General features: G+C 42.5%; 2 protein-coding genes across 4 annotated transcripts in view; both read left to right on the top strand.

Annotated features, from left to right (window-relative positions):
• Window positions 1-12,335, top strand: part of AP4E1 (adaptor related protein complex 4 subunit epsilon 1) — a 68,590-nt gene extending 56,255 nt beyond the window's left edge. The window contains exons 17-21 of the mRNA XM_084775280.1: window positions 1,938-2,196; window positions 3,069-3,605; window positions 5,321-5,511; window positions 6,569-6,726; window positions 9,084-12,335. Of these exons, the coding sequence (XP_084631406.1) occupies window positions 1,938-2,196; window positions 3,069-3,605; window positions 5,321-5,511; window positions 6,569-6,726; window positions 9,084-9,244 (1,306 nt within the window). The 3' untranslated portion in view covers window positions 9,245-12,335. The remainder of the gene's footprint in view (window positions 1-1,937; window positions 2,197-3,068; window positions 3,606-5,320; window positions 5,512-6,568; window positions 6,727-9,083) is intronic.
• A 1,706-nt stretch (window positions 12,336-14,041) lies between these two features.
• BLVRA (biliverdin reductase A) overlaps window positions 14,042-20,564 on the top strand; it is a 28,773-nt gene continuing 22,250 nt past the window's right edge. Inside the window, exon 1 of one of the 3 annotated variants that reach the window (XM_084775277.1) lies at window positions 14,042-14,143. The gene's annotated coding sequence lies outside the window, so the exon portion shown is untranslated. Of the gene's footprint in view, window positions 14,144-19,013; window positions 19,131-20,564 lie in introns of those variants that run through there. The other 2 variants (XM_084775278.1, XM_084775279.1) reach the window with 2 other exon arrangements.

Genomic DNA, 20,564 nt, shown 5'->3' with positions numbered 1-20,564 from the left:
TGCCAAATAAAGTCTAGCCTCTTTTTTTTTAAGATACGAATTATTAATATATTTCTTCCTAAGTAGAATCACACTTAATTGTATCAGTAAAGTAAGTTTTTTCAAAGCAAACTGGAAGAAGAAAAGTTTAGAACATCTAGATTAAGTGGTTTCTGATTGGTTGGAGCGGAAAGGAGGGTCCTTCATTAAAGCACATGGGAAAGGGGTGATATAATTAGAGAAAAAAAAGTCTGGGCCATTGAGATGGCTTAGCAGGTAAAAGTACCTGTGCCCAGGCCCCACGTGATTTAAGGAAAGAACTGCAATTTGTCCTCTGGCTTCAACACATGGGCTGTGGCACTTAAGTAAAACTTATGGCAGATAGATGGATAGATAGATAGATAGATGTAATTACAAATACAAAGAAGCCAGGCAGTGGTGGCGCCTACCTTTAATCCCAGCACTCTGTGAGTTCAAGGCCAGCCTGGTCTACAAAGCAAGTCCAAGACAGTCAAGGCTACTAGAGAAACCTTGTTTCGGGGGGAAAAAAAGAAAAGAAAGGAAAAAAAAAAGACAAAAGAGCTCCTATCAGTCTGTTCCAGACTAGTCTTTATATCACTTTTCTAAAAATTAAACATGTAATTAGTGCTAACATTAATAAAACATTTTCTACTAAAAATATTTATGGGGAGCTGGGGAGATGACTCAGAGGTTAAGAGCACTGGTTGTTCTTCTAAAGGGCCTGAGTTCAATTCCCAGCAACCACAGGCTGGGTCACATCCACCTATAATGAGATCTTCTGGTGTGCAGGTGTACATGCAGGCAAAACACTGTATGCATAATAAATAAATAAATCTTTAAAAATATATTTATGTATTGGTGCAAATTTGAATGTTTTGCTCTCAATGGATTTTAAAATGACTTTGTGCCTGTATATTACTATTTTATGAATTGAAGTTTGATCTCATTATATGACTAAGAATTAAAGGTCAAGGTATCTTTGAAAAGTAAGTAGAGGAGAAGAATGGTCTATAACCATTCTTTTCTTTTGTAACTTACTCAGGTAATTAAATGACAATTACATGATCTGCGATTTTTAACCTAGCCTAGAGTTCTGGTGATCTAAGTTATTTTGCTAGAGGGAAGGAGGAAGTTAGGTCTGATGAACATAAATTTTTTAAATCTAGGTTTCCTTCTGGCCTATGGAATTAACATGAAAGCTGGGCTTTTGGTTTTTCGAGACAAGGCTTCTTTGTGTAGCTTTGCCTGTCCTGGGCTTGCTTTGTACACCAAGTTGGCCTCGAACTCAGAGAGATCCACTTGACTCTGCCCCGTTGAGTGCTGGGATTACAGGCATGCGCCTGGCTCTTGGTTTTGTTTTTAGAGACAGGGTTTCTCTGTATGGCCCTGGCTGTCCTGGAACTCTTTAGATTATGCTGGCCTTGAACTCAGAGATCAGAGTTCTGGAATTAAAGATGTACCCTACCACTGCCCATTATGAAAGCTGTTTTTTGAAAGGCATAATATGGTTGGTTTTTTTGTTTAGATTTTCAAGACAGAGTTTCTCTGTGCAACAGCTCTGGCTGTCCTGGAACTCACTCTGTAGACCAGGCTGGCCTCGAAGTCACAGAGATCCGCTTGCCTCTGCCTCCCAAGTGCTGGTATTAAAGGTGTGTGCTACCACTGCCCAGTGCATAATATGTTTTTAAAAAATACATCAAGACCGGGCAGACACATTGGTGCACACCTGTAATCCCAGCACTCTGGGAGGCAGAGGCAGAGGCAGAGGCAGACATATCTCTGTGAGTTTGAAGCCAGCCTGGTCTACAAAGCAAGTCCAGGATAGTCAAGGCTACACAAAGAAACCCTGTCTTGGATAAAAATAAAAAACAAAAACATATCAAGGATCTAACTATTCAGCAATTATTGAAATTGGCTTACTTTCTTAAACTCCTTAGGACAAGTAGCTTGAAGCTGGAAGGTATAAAGAAATTATGGGGTAAAGAGGGCTATCTCCCCAAGAAGGAGAGTGGAACTGGAGAGAAAACGGAAGCCCTGCATGTTCCTGCAGAAGGTGCAGCAATGGAGAATGTAGAGCAAGCCTCAGCCAGAAAGGACCAAACTCAAGGCCTTACCCAGTCTGCAGAGGAGAAAGAAAAGCAGCTGCTGGCATCATCGTTATTTGTTGGGCTAGGACCAGAAAATACAATCAATTTGGTAAGTTATCCATCACATTCCTATAAGAATCTCTGTGCCTTCTGCTGGTACCAAGAGCTAGGTTTCATCAGTGCATGGTAGGAAATGCTCTCGCAGCCTTCATCTTCCAGCTCTAGGGCTGCCAGTGACATGGTTTTCATACCACCGAGGGGACGAGTCCAGCCCTCTTGAGTAAGTTATTCTCTGAAGTCCAGTCGGCTAGCACAGGCCCAAGGGGCCCCATAAGTGAACAAGAATAACCAGGGCAGATGAAAGAGGCCTCTGAGGGCTGGATTGCATATTGTCAGTAAGAGTGGGCTATCTGTGGCTCTGCGTATAGCCTCACAGACTGTTCTTCAGTTAGATTAGTGATGGCAAATTTGGCAAGCATCCTAATTATGGAATTCTTCCCGATGTATTTCCTAGTCAGCTTCTGATACTCCGTTTTTTAAGTCAACCCAGTTTTTCTTCTCTGCTTACTAGCATAAACCATGAAATCACAATTATTAGATTATTAAAACAGACTCAGGTCTTCTTTGTAGTCAGGAGTAACTTGAGATTCTATATATAGCTCTGGAAACAAAAACATAGCTAGGTTGGCCAATCCTGTAATGTAGTATTTGGAAACCAAACAACATTTGTTAGAATTATTACAACTGAGTTTTGACCTTACCTCTTTTTCTGTTTATGTTTTTAAATCAGAGGTAAGATTTAGCTGATAGCTTTATGTTACATAGCTATCAGAATTTTAAGGTTTAAAATTTTTTTATCTGAGTTTTACTAATTTTTGCTTTACATCTTCCTAGTGTTAATATATTTTTCATTTGAAAGATGATATTTAAAGCTCATGACTAGTAAAGTATTTTTAGTATTACTGTATTTTGTTTTTGCAGTTGGGAAAAGCAGATGTCGTGTCTCACAAGTTCAGGAGGAAATCAAAATTCAAGGTAGCCCAAAGTGACAAGACAACCAGTGCTTCTAACCACACCTCCTCCACCCTGAGCCCTTTGTCACAGGTGCCTGGTGGCGATGATGGCGATCTGAATACTTTGGACAGAGGAGACACTGAACTCGGTTCAGAGCTTGTGGGTTCTGAGTCTCTCTCAGAGCTGCCCTTAGTTGAAAAACCCTCAAGTGTCAGCTTGCCTGCACCGTCTTTGTTTGCTGATAACAACATGGAAGTTTTTCACCCCCCTTCATCCTCTGCAACTTCAGTTGTCCAGGAAATCAGTTTAGCTTCTTTGTTGGAAGAAACTCCTGAGTGCGGGCATTCAAGCCTCATGGAAATCTGTAGTGATGAAGCCGTATCGGTGTCTTCTCACAAAATCTGGAAGGATGATTGCTTATTGACGATCTGGTCAGTCACGAGTAAGACTGATTCAGAGTTGACAGGTGTTCAGTTAGAAATTTCTCCTGTGGAAAATTTCAAGGTAAGACAACGTATACTATATCATCTCTGCCTTAAGTAAGTAACACTTAGTGAGTGTTTCTGTCTTTGGCTCTTAGTGCCTTATGAATTGCTTCCATATCTTCTTTTCGTCCCTAAAAACAGGGCTCAGGATACTTGACTCTAAAGAAAATACTATATTTAAGAAGACAGTTGAGCTCGGTGTGGTGGCGCACACCTTTAATCCCAGCACTCGGGAGGCAGAGGCAGGTGGATCTCTGTGAGTTCGAGGCCAGCCTGGTCTACAAGGGAGTCCAGGACAGCCACAGCTGTTACACAGAGAAACCCTGTCTCAAAACCTGAAGGGGAAAAAAAAAAGACCGTAAAGTGAGTTTCTATAGACCATAGTAAAGAATGTAGGTGTGCACACCTTTAAACCCAGCACGCAGGAGAAGAGGCAGGAGGATCTGTGTGTTCCATGCTAGCCGAGGACACACGGTGAAGTGAATACATACATTGACTCTCGCTTCTGTGCCCTTCTCACCATGTTACATGGTCAGAGTCCTTAGCTGCTTTTACTTGTTTCCTGCTGTTGAAAACAAGGACATTAATGTCGTGTTCCTAGAAGGAGTTAACTAGCTGATGTCTGTAGAAAGCTTGTAGCATTCAGTGCAGGCCCTGTTCTCTTGGTATTCTCAGGTTCTCTGTGGTCTCTTTCATGCGCTAAGTGCTACATTCACTCAGTGTCCTACTCACTGAGACTGTTTCAGATTATTTAACAAAACCAATAGAACATTAAGAAGAATAATGTTCTGGGTAAACATACACAGTTTTCTTTCTCTCCCTGATTTCACATTCTGTACTCAGTACTCAGGCGAAATTCTCTTCCTTAGCTCTGGAAGGGTGCTCTGGCGACTTGTGAAAGTTGGTTTGTCTGTAGTGCTATAAGTGTCCTTGGCACAGCTGTGACATTTGACAGGCCTGTGTCGTTGAACTAGGCATTTTCTTCTGTGAGCTACAGTGTGTTGAATGAGCTACTGCCCGGGCTACTGGCCAGGGCAGACAGGTAGCAGCTTACTTGTAGACCTTTAAAACCCAACAAAACCCCTGCCTGAATTCAGCCAGCAGCATTGAGTAGGGATTGAGAGTGAGGATGGAAGGCATCTGTATGATTGTTTTAAGTTTCCTAGCTTAGAATCAAGTGGGTAGGCGTGGAGAGACGGCTCAGCCGCTAAAGGCTAAGCTCTCAACAGAAATATGAGACTCGGGTGGTAGGAGCTCTGGACGGGTGCTTGCCGAGCACACAGACACTGGGTTTGTCACTATGAGTAAAAGAATTCTGGTGCCAGGTTAGAGCTTGATTGTTTGTTTGTTTGTTTCAAGACAGGGTTTCTCTGTGTAGCCTTGGCTGTTCTGCTTTGTAGACCAGGCTGGACTCGAACTCACAGCGATCCGCCTGCCTCTGCCTCCCAAGTACTGGGATTAAAGGCACGCGCCACCACCGCCTGGCCAGATTAGAATTTAATAACCTTAAAATATATATACACCGGTTGTAGCTATAATACTAATCTGTTAAGATAGTTTTGACCTATACAGTATTATCTGTTTTAGTGAATTTTTGTTAGAGGTTTTCATAATGTGGTTTGTTAATTTCCCACACTCACGTGCATTAGTACTTTATCATTTAAGTAGAAGGCTATTGTTCATATAGCAGTTTATTGATGCTTTCTTCAGTATTTTTATTACTTTCATTGACAGATCATTGAGCAACCTGGATGCTGTTTGCCTGTGGTGGAACCAGAAAGCACCAAATCCTTTCAATATAGTGTCCAGATGGAATACCCTTCTGTAGAGGGGACGCTCTCTGGTTTTATAAATTATCAGACGGTGGATACACATTCTGTTCAATTGGAATTTTCCATGAACTTATCATTATTAGATTTTATTAGGTAAATATTTTCTGATACGTTTGTTATTCATCCAGTATGCCCCCTCCCCCTCTTTTTTTTTTTAAGCTAGAGACACTATGCTAGCTATTAGGAAGTATAAGATTAAATATTAGACAATCTTGGGCTGGAGAGTTGACTCAGTGGCTGAGACGGCTTCCAGACTAGCACCCATAGCAGGTGGCACACGGCTCTCTGTAATCCCAGCTCTAGGAGATCCAGCACCACTCTGGCCCCTGTGACCATATATATACATGCATGTACATACACACACAGATGCATATATACACATATTTTTAAAACTTTATATTCTTATAAGCCAGGTATGGTAGCTCATGCTTATAATGTCAGCAGTCAGGAGGCTGAGGCAGGAGGATTGTCACCTGTTCAAGCATCACTAGGCTACAAAGCGAGCCCTAGGTCAGCCTTCACTTCAGGGTTAGCACTTTCCTACCCTTTCTTCACAGTTTGAAGAACACAGTATATATGCAACACAGTTTTGTATCTTTAAACTCTGTATCTTTTAAATGTTTTTTAAACAATATGTCTATGTGTACTTATCAGAAATTCAAATGTTATAAAAAATATAAATAGAATGTGAAAGTTGCCTCTAACCCCAGGTGTTCCTGGCATTATCAACATATAGCTATTCCATCGTGTGTGTGTGTGTGTGTGTGTGTGTGTGTGTGTGTGTGTGTGTGTGTGTGTGTGTTGTTAACAGAGTCTTAAGTTCTTTGGCTAATCTATTTAAAGTTTTTTATATTCATTCTCTTATACATCACTTTGACAGAAATTTCAAAGACAAAATTGAATGTATTATTAAAAGGAAAAGTGCAGTTTAAATCTTCCACTGTCAGGAACTTTATCAGGTTGGAAGACAACACTCAGCATTCTAAAACCTGGCTTAAAAGCATAAATCTCGGGACCCAGATTTATAGTGGATAATATGTATGTATTATATGTGTAATACATACTTAATTTCCATAAGCCATGTGAAATGTGTTTGTTCAGCATCATTATATTACTGTCAACATAGACTCATTTTAAAATTTATTTTCAGACCATTAAAGATCTCAACTGAAGATTTTGGCAAACTCTGGTTGTCCTTTGCAAACGATGTGAAGCAAAGTATAAAAATATCAGAGCCTCAAATTGCTCTGGCCTCTGTCCTCACCAGGCTGCAGCAGAAACTGAGACTTCATGTGATCGACGTCGTAGGTGTGTAGAATTATGAAAAGACAGCCTTCTGTGAATATGGATTTCCCTTCCAAGTGGTGTACTTCTTAGAGCTTCTTATCACGAGTATCTTTAAGATAAATGTGTTTTCCAGACTGTATTAAAGAATATTTGATTTAAAAATCCACAGTATATAATTAACTATCATTTAGCTTTTCTTTCTTTTTTTTTTTTCTTTTATGTGCATTGGTATTTCTCCTGCATGTATGTCTGTGTGAGGGTGCCAGATCTTAGAGTTTACAGACAGTTGTGATCTGGAGGAACCTTCCAGATCAGTTGCAGGTTTATCAGTATGAGAGACACCTGAAGGGTGTGCTGTCTCCAGTAACACGGTCTTATTGTCTAGTTGCAGTGACGTCAACTGTTTTCAGAGCCTTTGGAGCCTCCTGGTCAACAGTCACTGTGCTAATATGTTATACGTGACAATGCGGTTTAAAAACTTATGGTGTCTAGGAACAGCATCCTCATATCTTTGCAGGATACCTCTGTTCTAGATTTTTAAGAAAATTAATCATATCTTTCAGTTTGCTTATAAAGCACTAGATTTCTATATGTTTTTTTTTTCTTTTAACTTGAATTTTAGTTGACCTTGGCCATTCTGACTGGTATAGAATAAAATTCCAAAGTAGTTTTAATTTGCATTTCCCTGATGACTGATACTGAACATTAAAAAATATATATTTCTAGCCATTTATATTTCTCTCTCTCTCTCTCTCTCTCTCTCTCTCTCTCTCTTTCTTTCTTTAAGACAGGATTTCTCAAAAAAAAAAAAAAAAGACAGGATTTCTCTGTGCAGCCTTGGCTGTCCTGGACTCTCTTTTTAGACCAGGCTGGCCTTGAACTCACATCAATCTGTCTGCCTCTGCCTCCCAAGTGCTGGGATTAAAGGTGTGCACCACTACACCCAGCGCTGTATTTCTCCTTATGAGGACTACATTTAATTCTGTGCTCCAATTTTTAATTGTTTTATTTGTTTTCTTGGTCCATTTCATTTTGTTTTGTTTTACTCATTCTATAGGTTGCCTCTTCAATGTGATTGATGGTGTTCTTTGTGGTGCAGGAGCTTTTTACTGTCTTGTAGTCCCATGTTCAATTTTTGTTCTTAATGTCTGTGCTACAGAGGTCCTGTTCAGGAAATCCTGTTCTGTCCTTATATGTTCAAGTGTATTTCCTACTCTCTTCTCAATCAGATTACGGTATCAGGATTTGTGTGAAATCCTTTGTGTATTTAGAGTTGAGTTTTGTGCAGGGTTTGTGGTGGGCATCTAGTTTTATTCTTTTACTTGTAGCTGTCCATTTTGGCCAGCACCACCTTTTAAACATATTGTATATTTTCCGGTGTGTAGTTTTGGCTTCTTTGTCAAAAATCAAGGAACTGTATGAGCATGGGCTTATTTCTGCGTCCTCAATTCTATCGTATTGATGTGTTTATGTGTATATCTGTTTATATGTCAGTAGCATACTGTTGGTAAGAGTGGAGTCTTGAAGTTACTATGTTGGGTTAATCTATGTTAAACCTTTTAGAATTAGTAGTAGTTATTTTGTGAAATGGAATGCACCTGTGTTTGGTGAATACACATTTAGAATTGTGATGTCCTCTTGATGGGTTGTTTCTTTAGTGGCTATAAAGTGACCCTTATCACTTCTGACTGGTGATGCTATTAGTATATGTTACACTGAATACACTATAGTATACTACCACATGGCATTATTGTTATAGATCTTATTATTACAATAGTATATTGTTAGCCTGTTACCAGGCGCTTGAGGCACTGATAGGAACACGCTGCTGTGACTGTGAGTGTTGGAATACGGAATGTGGTTCTCGCTCCCAGTTGTTCTGATTATATACTCAGAGTAGAGTTGCTGAATCATGTTGATCATTAGATCATTTACATAGCAAATACATCTTTTCATTTTAGTAAGCAAGAGTTAATGTTTGTCCACATCTTCAGCAATGCTTTTTCTGTTTGGTCTTGTTTTATTTGGTTTGGTTTGGTTTTTGATTTTCTGAGACAGGGTTTCTCTGTGAAGACCTGGCTGTCCTGGAACTCAGTCTCCAGACCAGACTGACCTCAGACTCAGAGCTCAGCCTGTCTCTGCCTGCTAAGTGCTGGGATTAAGGACGTGCACCATCATCACCTAGCACTTTTTCCATTTTTAAAAATACATAAGATAGTCCTCCAAACAAATACGAAGTACTATCTCTAAAGTGTGATTGGGATTCCCTGGGGATTGGTAACAAACATCTTTTCATGTGGCCTTTTGTAGATGTCCTTGGAGGAAGGTCTAGTGAAGTCCATTTTGAAAAATAATTTTCCCATTTTGTTCTGTCGCAGGCAACGAAGGGCTGTTGGCCTGTAAGCTGCTTCCATCCACCCCGTGCGTCCTGCACTGCCGAGTGCACGCTGACGCGGTAGCCCTGTGGTTCCGGTCCTCCTGCTCGCTACTCTCAGACTATTTATCGTGTCAGTGTCAAAAGGTGATGGAGACATCCTAGCAAAGTTCTGTTAAGTTTCACTTTTCCACATAAATGGTTTACACTTATAAACTTACCAAAGTGAAAAGAACTCATGGTACTTCTGACAGAAATGGGGATCATTGTAAGTTTTGGTTTACGTGTTTTCTTCTTGATTCTTGATAAGAATGATCCCCAAGAAATTGTGTCACTAATTTTTTTACTCAGGATTGTACAGTGTGTTTGGGTGCCCCCAAAATGACCGAAGCTAATGTTATAAAATGCTAATGATTTATATGTCACTTAATGTGGAGGAACTGAAAAATATTTATTTTGTTATAAATGTTTTATAGCGGGTTTATTCTAACATTAATGATTTCTAATAAAGCCAAGACTCAGTTCTCTGCTTTGATGCAGAGACATCACAAGAGACAAGCCATGCGAGATGGGCATACACCTAAATTACACTTAGCTTTGGAATGCAGAGTGTGCTCTCGGTTATGTTTTGCTCAGGCCAGTGTTAAACTAAGGTGGCCTAGCACACACTAACTGTTGTAGAAGATCTGTGAACATGCTGGGTATTGGGCAGATTCAATCTTGTGGTTTTTTTAATTTGTCATACTTAATTTTAGATAATTTGGCCATAAAGTATATCTGTTTGCTATTATATTCTTTTGGCAATTAAAATTTGTGACCATAGTATAAATGGCCAATTGATTTTTTTTCCTGGCCCTTAAATTTACTAGTATTCAGTGGATATCGCAGAGTAGTGACCATGTAAATATAGCCTACAGATACTTCAGTAAAACATCATTTTCGTGTGATATTTATGCTTATAGGGCATCTGTTAGTAAAAAGAGATTATGCCTAGTATGTATGATAGGCTAAAATCTTGAGATTGTGTATTAACTAAAATAGTATTTTATAAAAAAAAAACTTATGGTGCTGTGGGAAATATTTATCCTTTTTGGTACCTCACCATTGAAATTATTCAGGTAATACAACTTCTTTTTTTTTTTTTTTTTAAAGACAGGGTTTTTTGAGCCAGGCATCGGGATGCGTGCCTGTAATCCCAGCACTCGGGAGGGAGGCAGAGGCAGGTGGATCGCTGTGAGTTTGAGGCCAGCCTGGTCTACAAAGTGAACCCAGGACAGGCAAGACTACACAGAGGAAAGAAAGAAAGAAAGAAAGAAAGAAAGAAAGAAAGAAAGAAAGAAAGAAAGAAAGAAAGAAAGAAAGAGGGGGAAAAGGCAGGGTTTTTCTCTGTAGCTCTGGCCGTCTTGGAACTCGCTCTGTGGACCAGGCTAGCCCTAAACTCGGAGATCTACCTGCTTCTGTCTCCTGAGTGATGGCATTAAAGGCATGCGCACCACTCCCCGTAATACAACTTTTAAGTCATTATGCTCATTATTCTAGTTCATAGGACTGGTTTTCACCCAAGTCAGACACTCTGGTTTTAGGTTATCTCATCCATATTTGCGGATAAAGATGCTAAGAGGAGGTCAGGTGATGGTGCCACAGGCCTTTAATCCCAGCACTTAGGAGACAGAGGCCGACAGATCTCTGAGTTCTAGGCCAGCCTTGTCTAAAAGCGAGTTCCAGGACAGCCAGAGCTACACAAAGAAACCCTGTCTTGAAGAACCAAAAAGAAAAAAAAGCTAAAAGGATTCTACAGAGCTAGTAGGTCTGTCATCCATAGTTAGAACAAAACAATAGTATTTTTTAAAATAATTTTTTGGTTATTCATTTTTAAGTGCAGTATTTTGTTAACTTCTCTTTTTAAAAAACATGCAGTTAAACCTTGCTAAAAGAGCAGTAGGTGACTAGACTGTCCGGTATTTTGGGGTTTTTCCTTTTGAGTAGAAAACCAGTTGCATTATCAGAGTCAGCACATCCATGACCAAGGGATCTGAAGCAGCTTCATTAACTCCCTTTTTATTGTTGCCTTCAGCAGCCTCCCTGCTCCCCATTGTGTGTGTCGTCCACCTGCTGCTGTGGTCACTGAGGGTGGGTCAGCTGTGGAGCAGTGGGGGTGAGGGGTCTGAAATCACAGAGATGGCTGTCCTGAGAGATTGGCAGGGTTTTGGGGTTTTGATTTGTTTTGTTTTTTTTTCCTCCTGATTTGTTACACGGTGTGTTCATAAGAGTAGCAGGAATTTTCATGGGACCTGATTGGCCTACAACACTGTCTAATAGTGCATGTGTACATGGCATGAATTTACATCTGCCAAAGGGAACGTAGTGTCACTTTTGTTCTTTCTGAACTCACTAAATAAAATGGAGGGTAACAGGGTTTCTACTGAAATGTTTAATAGACTGTTTACAATGTTTATGATTTTAAATAATAATAATAATAGAAAAGAGGAGATATTTTAAAGCTTTGGACCAGTATATATTACATCTAAACTCATTGAATTATGTTCTAAATCAGGCATCATCGCCCTTTTTGCATTTTAGGGGATATGATCATAAGCTAAGGAGAATTTTAGATCTAGTCACTTTATAATCACAATTCAGCCAATGAGGGCAACACTTGGGAGAAGAATGGCTGCCTGCTTTGTGCCAGGGATCTTTACTGAGAATGAAATAACAGCAGGTGTGAGGCTGGGGACAAATAAAGGAAGACAGGAAGAGCACGAGAGAAGCTGGAAGGAAATGGCTGTGCTTCCCAAGAATCATGCCCAGAAAAGGTCAGCACGAGAGCCACAGAGGGTGTTGTGTGGGGTCCTGTGTTAGTCCTGCTAGAGCCGGAGGAGGAGCTGAGCAGTTAGTTACTGAGGGCTACTGTGCCAAGCTTGCCCGGCAGAGCATGTGCGCTGCAGGTGAGCATAGTAAACATTCTTCCAAAATCTTCCAAATTGATTGTGTAAAAGCGCAGTATTTTATTTTCATTTTACTCCTGGTTCTTTTCTTTTCTATGGATAAACACAGTTTTTGTTGCATGGTAAGCCTTTAGAAGTGCACTGAGCCTACTCATGTGTCTTTAATCTGTTTTCCTATGTCAGAATTTTAGCAGAGAACAATGCAAGTGAATAGCAACTTAATATGATTCTTTTTTTTACTTTGTTTTGGTGTTGAACTCTGTAATTTGAAAAACTTCAATTGAGTGTATAATAAAAACATCAATGCTTTTTTTGGTTTTTGTGTTCTGTATAATTTAAGTAGATGAAAATTACTTAATTGGTATATACATGCATATATGTTTCTAACACATAAATACAACTTGCTTGGTTTCTATAATGTTACTTGTACATGTTTTTTTTTTTCAAGACAGGGTTTCTTTGTGTATCCCCAGCTGTCCTGGACTAACTTTGTAGACCAGACTAGCCTAGAACTCACAGAGATCCACCTGCCTCTGCCTCCCGAATGCTGGGATTACAGGCGTGTACCACCACGCCCAGCTGTACATATGTTTTTGCATGTGCATTATATGTACATGTTCATGTTTCAGAGGCCAACATCAGGTTTCTTCATCACTATTTTATTAGTTTTTAACTCTTTTTTTTTTAAAGATTTATTTATTTATTATTATGTATAGTGTTCTGCCTGCGTGTACACCTACAGGCCAGAAGAGGGCATCAGATCACATTATAGATGATTATAAGCCACCATGTGGTTGCTGGGAATTGAACTCAGGACCTCTGGAAGAGCATTCAGTGCTCTTAACCTCTGAACCATCTCTCCAGCCCCTAGTTTTTAACTCGTAATAATATGGCTAGCCCAGGGCTGGAAAGATGGCTCGGTGAGGAGCACTGGCTGTTCTTCCAGAGGTCCTAAATTCAACTCCCAGCAACCATATGGTGGCTCACAACCATCTGTACTGGGATATGATGCCCTCTTCTGGCATGCAGGTGTACATGCAGATAAGAGTGCTCATATACATAAAGTAAATAAAAAAATATTCTTAAAAAATGGCTAGCCAGTTCTGATGGCATACGATTTTTAATCCCAGCACTTAGGATGCAGTGACAGGAGGATGTCTGTGAGTTTGAGGCCAGCCTGGTCTACAAAGCTAGTCCAGGACAGCCAAGGCTATTTTTATGTATGAGAAATAAGATAAGATATAAGGCAATAAAATAATAAGACACCAAGTGCCAGATATTAGATTATAGGAGGCTTATTAAGTGAGCATGGGGTAAGAAGGTAAGGGGGCAGGGATACCCCAGAGAGAGAGAGAGACAGACAGACAGAAGAATAGACAGGAGAGAGAGGAAGAGTAAGAAGAGGAGGGCGAGCTAGGTCTGCCCTTTTATATACTGGGCAGGGCCACGCCCCCATGGCAGGTAGGCAATGATATCACAGGTAGGCAGACTGAAGCAGAATCCTACCAGCTATTACAGAGAGGTATCCTGTCTCAAAAAAAAGGGGGGGAGGGGTGGCTGGGGAGTGTCAGACGCCAGCCCTTGAGCACAAAGCGTCCTTCAGAGGCCTTTCCCTTACTTTTCTCCCTGAGTACCCTTGGACTAGATGGTACACTTTACCCGCAGAGCAACTCTGATTCTCCTCTCAGTGTGCCAACTCCTAGCTGTTCCTGGGAAGATGCTGTTTCCTAGCCCCGAAGGCAGGGAAATCACAAGCACTAGTCTTCTGGAATCTTCGCTCCTTACAGAAACAAGCTTTTGTATCAGATCAATTATTTTTTAGCTTAGGACCACCAGAAAAAAAAGCCCCAGAGAGTTACATATGGCGTGACATATGTAGCGATACCGTACCCAGCACTGCAAAAAACCACCGCATGGTCCACAGACCCAGAGCGGGAACTAGTCGCCCCCTCCCCCAGCAGCGTACGTGGCTAGCTGCGCAGAGACCACCTGCAGAAACCCCGCCCACCAGCCGGGCAACCAATCGAATCCGAGCAGTCGCTCGTCCCTCTACCCCCTACCTGCGTAGGGGCTGCACTAGGCGGGAGCCGGAGCCCGACGCTGGTCCGCGGCTGGCTAGGTGAGCTCAGACTGGGGATGGGCGCGCCGGGCGCGAGGCTGGGTGCGCGGTCCTGGGTGCGGAGGCTGACGGGAGACCCCGCGCCGCCCTGTCGGGACCTAGGAGCGTTCTGACCGCCCGCTCCTCTCAGTGGGACCCTTCGCAGGCCGGAGGGCGGCGAGCCGGAGGCTCCTCTCGGATAGACGGGCGTTCCCAAGTAAAGACCCTGAAGAAACTAAATCTTGACCTCCTTTAAACGTGCTGACGGACGGTTTCGGGCCTGAGGTAGACGAGGCTGGTGGGTGCCGCGCACTGTTGTCGGCCCGACTGGCCTGCGGTTCAACAGTGTAGTCTCCAGAATGGGGACTTTAAACTCTTGAGGGTTAGGGTTTGCGCCAGGAGTGGCTTTTAACCTCTTCTAGCTGGACTTTATTCTTTGAAGACTGAAAGGGGGGAAAAGTGTTGCAAGATGCTGTGAGGGTTGCATTGAAAGTTATATACTACCTGAAGAACTCAGAAATAAAGCTGTTTGTCTCCTACTTTAAAAAAAAATAAAAGCCAAGTGGTGGTTTTTATGTTTAATAGCAGTAAGATAAAATGATAAGGTAATAAAGGTACCAGATACCAGATACTATATTGTAGAGGAGTTTATTAAATGAGCATGGAGGGAGAAGGAAAGGGGGAAGGGGTACCCCAGACAGAGACAGGAAGAGGAAGAAGAGAGAGGAAGAGAGTGCACATGCCTTTAATCCCAGCACTGGGAGGCAGAGGCAGGTGGATCACTGTGAGTTCAAGGCCAGCCTGGTCTACAAAGCAAGTCCAGGATAGCCAAGGATACACAGAGAAACCCTGTCTTGGGGGAAAAAAGGTGAGTAGAAAGGAGAGGGAGGGGGACATGGGCGGTTTGTCCTTTTATATGGCCCTGGGCAGGGCCATGTCCCCGTGGCAGGTAAGCAATGACATCACAAGTAGGCAGACTGAAGCAGAGCCCTAACATTCCTACCTTTTCCTATAATTAAAAAATGAGGAACGTTGGATTATTTTTATATAAGGTAAGTTAAAATATATAAATGTAGGTAAGGGAGAAAAGAGAGGAAAAAAAGGCAATAGCAACAAAATGTCCAAATTATATGGTGAAGAGGAAGGAAAAGTTCTGCCCTGAAAGTTTAAGGTGGAGGGCAGGCTGTGTCAGCTATGTCCTGCAGCAGACAGGGACCGAGGAGTGCTGGGGGAACCTGGAGCTGTCTGTCCCGGGCCTGGAGCACACCATTTCAGCCTCTTGCAAATGGATATGGGGCAAAGTAATCATTTTAACAACTTCCTGCTGATGGTAGGGCGGCGATAGGGGGTTTAAACGGCTGAAATGTTGGCCACGTTCCGGAAGAACAAGAACAGGCTGTTGAATTTGCTGTCCAGGGTCTGAGAACCTCTGCAACTGGCAATGCAGGTCCAGCTGGCAGGATTTCTAAGGTTGGACGGCAGCACTTGTGGGTAGCTGCTTTGACAATGTCCCAGATGTAGGAGGTCTGGCAGGATACTGGACCATAGATTGTGGGCATAAGACAAAGTTAGTAGGTTAGGGAGAAAATTCCCTTTAGGTGTACATTTGATACTTTAAAGGGAGAGCAAAGAGAAAAAGCTTGAGACAATGCTGACTGCCACGGACCATCCCAACCAGGTGTGGAGGTGCCTGGGGTGAGGGTCCTCGACGACTAGGTGGGTAAGGATTTGGCGGTGACAAATAGAAACAAACACAGAGGCAGTTTGAACCTGAGTGTATTTTGCAGCTCTCAAGCAAGGATATTTATACACAATGAAACAAATCTTAACAACTCTTAGAAGATGTGTTCAGTGAAGCAATCAGGAACAGAACACAGAAGCTGTGCATAGTGAAGCAGTCACGGATAGGACAGATAACTTCATTGTTACTTGGCACAGGAAAGTATAAAATTATCCAAGGCAAATGGCATAATTCCAGGAACAGGTTAAAAATTTTTATGGTCAGTAGTATCTAACCTATATTTCTGTGAATCTTCAAGGTGTGATTTTAAACTATTTTAGTTTTTTATTTAAGGCTCTCTTAACCATATACCAAAACCCACTTCTGACAACACATGTATAACCATATGAAATTTTGTTGTTGGGAAAGTTTTCATCAATAATACTATTTTGTAATTTTATAAATGATTTTTAAAGTAAAGTGCTGGTTCTCCCGGAGATAAGGTCATAGCTAGTGACTCCATCTCAAGGGATGGTCTCTTATCCAATTTCTTGCTAAAAATCTCAGCCTAGGCTATCAGGAACATCTCGTAGATAAGAAGAGGAGTAGAATAGATTAATTGCCATAAGAATTATGGCTCAATATTTTTTCTCCAGACAACAGTTCCACAACCACTTCCAGGAGACCCCCTTCCTTTGAAGTTAAAGCCTCTGTCTGTGGAACTTGTCACCCAGAATCTACTGCAGTTGCTGTGGCAGCTGACAATGTGTGAAAATTTTGGGAGCGCAAAGAAAAGGTCTGGATATAGGGAGCCTCTTTCCATTTTACCCTAGGAAAGGCTTCAACATGGGAGAGCAAAGAAAAGGTCTGGATACGGGAACTTCCTTCCATTTTACCCTATTGCTGGCAGTAATTAAAAGATTTTAGTTTTGGATCTGTCCAAGTTTGGTTGCAGAAGCAGAGGCATGTAAGCCTAGAAGCCCTTAATGTGGACATAGGGATTTGAAATCTTCAGAAGACATACCAGAGGAGCCTGGAGAAGCAGCAAATGGACTGTTTTTCATGGGCATTGGTGGTGTTGGTGGTGGCAGCGATGGTGGTGCCAGCAGCAGCGGTTTCACCCAGTGAAAAAGTCCTAGTTGTAAGTTAGAAGAAACAGCCAGTCATGCAGACCGGGATTGTCAGCTGGTGTTGGGTGCAGAAAGGTGGCAACTGGGGAGTCCCAAAACCAGTGAAAAGGGAGAAAAATCCCATCCTTAGAGATAGGCAATAGGGGGCTGGAGACATGGCTCAGAGGTTAAGAGCACTATCTGTTCTTCCAAAGGTCCTGAGTTCAATTCCCAGCAACCACATGGTGGCTCACAACCATCTATAATGGGATCTGTTTCCCTCTTCTGGTGTGCAGGCATACGTGCAGGCAGAACATTGTATAAATAATAAAAATAAATACATCTTTTAAAAAAAAGAGAGAGAGAGAGAGTAGCCGGGCATGGTAGCACACGTCTTTAATCCCAGCACCCAGGAGGCGGATAGCTGTGAGTTTGGCTAGCCTGGTTTACAAAGCAAGTCCAGGACAGCCAAAGCTATTGGCTGGTTATTTTGAAAAACCAAAAATAAATAAATGAAAGTTTGTTCTCCTGCATATAAAGAGGGCTGGGAAGGTATCTGAAGCCTGTTTATTTTAACCTGAGGTCTGTGAGTAAGGAAACCTGTTTGCCCTTTTAAATAAGAGATCTAGTATCTAGTACTTGTAACTAGCTATTGAATTGACCAATGAACTAACATGGCAGATTACTCTGGGCTAAGGAACTGATTGTCTGTTTTCTAGCTATCAAGCTAAACATCATCAGCTTAATCGTCAGTGTGATCAGAGACCTGAGAAGGATAAATTGTAACATAAAGGAATCTATGTATTAATAAAAATGACAGAAAAGACTAGTTAGTCATATCTCAGTAAACAGACAGTGTCTCAGTTGTCTCCTGTGGCAGCATGGCATGATGGGCAGAGACAGTCTTGCATCAAGCACAGAGGACAAGAGGTTGTCTCTGTGGAAGGTGAACATGGAAAAGACTGACCTCACCTTGTGTTCAGCAACGTGAGATAATGATTCTCCGGGTGAACAGTTTGTCCACCAGCTGAATCCTAGCAGAGGTTGGGAGCAGTTTTGCTCTATGGCCAGAAACCACAATTCAGGTTTGAAGTCACTTGCATTTGTGTCCACGTCTTCTGAGACCTGAAACTCTTATGATCTGGGAGTCTCTGTTTTTATGAGAGATTCATGCATGTTAAATGCCATATTCAGAAAGCTGGATATGGTGGCCCATGCCTGTAATCCCAGCACTCAGGAGGCAGAGGCAGGCAGATCACTGTGAGGTTGAGGCCAGCCTGGTCTACAAAGCAAGTCCAGGACAGCCAAGGCTACACAGAGAAACTATCTCAAAAAACAAACAAACAAAAAAAGCCATATTCAGATTTGGGTTTGACAAGTTTGAGGGTTAGCATATTTGAGGTAAGCGATCTTTGTATCTATTTATCTGCTCTAAACTATATTTTATAAACATAAAATAAAATGTTGTGCTCTCATTCTATATTTGACCTTGAAAATATTAATTAGCATGACTAAAATATTTTTTGAACATTTTAGAGGACTTGATCATTTATAAGACCTTAATTAAAACTAGGAGTTACACAGAGAGAAGAACAGTTTCTTGTATGATTAATAACTTCTCATTTAGAATTTTAGGCTAAACATGTTTTAAGGCAGCGAATTAAATTTTAACATTGTAAGCAAATGAATGTTAATACAGCAGAACATTATACAGATCAGTTGACCAGGAAGCTTGCAGGAGCCCGGTGGGAGAAACAGTATTTATCTTGTTAATTTGAATAGACCTTTATTACTCTGAAATAAGAAACATTTAGAACCAGGGTACAACCAGCTGCCAGTCGCCGGTCACTGCGTGGAGAAGGTTAACTCCGCCCCTGGCCTGCCTGGCGGGGTCTGGTGCAGGCTGGGCTCCTGAGTGGGAGCCACGCCTGCGCTTATCCACTGAATCTCTGGCTTACCTGTGGTGGGAAGGGGGCGGGACCAGAGCGCAGCGGGAAGCTAGCGGAGGGGCAACACGGCGATTACTGTGTAGTGGCAGATTTAGAACCAAGAGTCTGTAAAAACTCAGAAGTGGCTGAGCGCAGTACAGACAGGGAAGCAGAGCTGCTGCAGCCCCCATTCCATCCCAGCTTTGTGTAGCCTGCACAGCAGGAACAAACCAAATAGAGACACGCCCTGGGTGGGGTCGGGGAAGTAGGGACAGAATGTGGGAGAGTGCACGCGGCTGATGGACCACAGAACACAGCCAGAGGGCCAGGGGACTGCAAGGGACCCAGCAGTTATCCCTAGGCGGCATAGGCTGTCACTGGCCTCCCTCGGAAACGAAGTAGACCATCTGCAGCCACACGCACATTCCGGGGGCTTGGATACCCAGCCCAATCAGAGGAAAGCTGCGCTTGGTAACCCCAGGCCTATGGAGAGCTTACCAAAAATAGGAGGGGTGGGTGTTGAGATTTACATGTAGCTTACCAAAAATAAGCAGGCAGCACCAGGGGCAGAGAGGTTAATCCAGCCAAAGACAGTCTACCGGTATACACCCCGATTTACTGCAAACAGCGCCATTGGGGGAGGTACAGCCATGCGGCAGAGTAAATTACCTGCATTCCAGGTCCCGAGAGAGAGCGAAGCAGCAGCAATTTGTCTCAGCTTAGAGTCAGGGTCTGAGGGCAGGGCAGTGACGGGTTAGGACGAGAATGAGTGGAGATTTAGAATGGAGTTTAATATAAAGGGTTCCAGTCATGGAAGAGCAAGCCCGGCGCAGGACAGTGTTTTGAGAAAGGAATTTAGACAACAGAATGGCCCTCTGGATTTCGTATCCGAGTCACGTGCGCCAATTTTATATTTAATAATTAAGGCAATAAGGTAATAAAGATACCAGAAGCCAGATATTATGTTGTAGAGTTTATCAAATGAGCATGGGGGGTGGAGGAGGGAAGCGGGGAGGGGCACCCCAGAGGGAGGCAGAGGAAGAATGAGAAGAAGCTGAGGAGGGGGGGGAGCCACTTGGACGGTCTGTCCTTTCATGCCCCTGTGGCAGGTAAGCAATGACATCATGGGTAGGTGGACTGAAGCCGAATCCTAAGTGGTGGCAGCGCATACCTTTAGTGCCAGCTCCTCAGGAGGCAGAGAGAGGCAGGCCAGTCTCTGAGTTGAGGTCAGCTTGGTCTACAGAGTGAGTTCCTGGACAGCCAGGGCTGTTCAGAAGCCCAGTTAGGGACAGGGTGTGGAATTAAAGCATTATGCTTATACAGGTTTGTGTCCAGATATTTTTTCACTTAATGTTTATAATGCCAGTTTAAAACTGCCTTTGGAAGCCGGGCGGGTAGGCAGAGGCAGGTGGATCACTCTGAGTTCGAGGCCAGCCCAGTCTACAAAGTGAGTCCAGGAGAGTCAAGGCTACACAGAGAAACCCTGTCCTCTCGAAAAGCAAACAAACCTGCCTTTAGATTTGGGGGCACATTAGCTAACAACCTCTTGCTGTCTCCGTTTCCTCGTTTGTAGAAGTGGGGGGTAAACTTGCTTTGGTAGGATTCCTATGGAAGGCAACAGAATTTCCAACGTAAGATTTAATAAACATCCAGCACTCGGGAGGCAGAGGTAGGCGGATCGCTGT

The sequence above is a fragment of the Acomys minous genome (genome assembly GCF_964271855.1).
Source record: "Acomys minous genome assembly, chromosome: 3".
Taxonomy (NCBI): domain Eukaryota; kingdom Metazoa; phylum Chordata; class Mammalia; order Rodentia; family Muridae; genus Acomys; species Acomys minous.
Note: the sequence above shows the minus strand (reverse complement) of the source record. Positions and strands in the feature narration are given on the sequence as shown.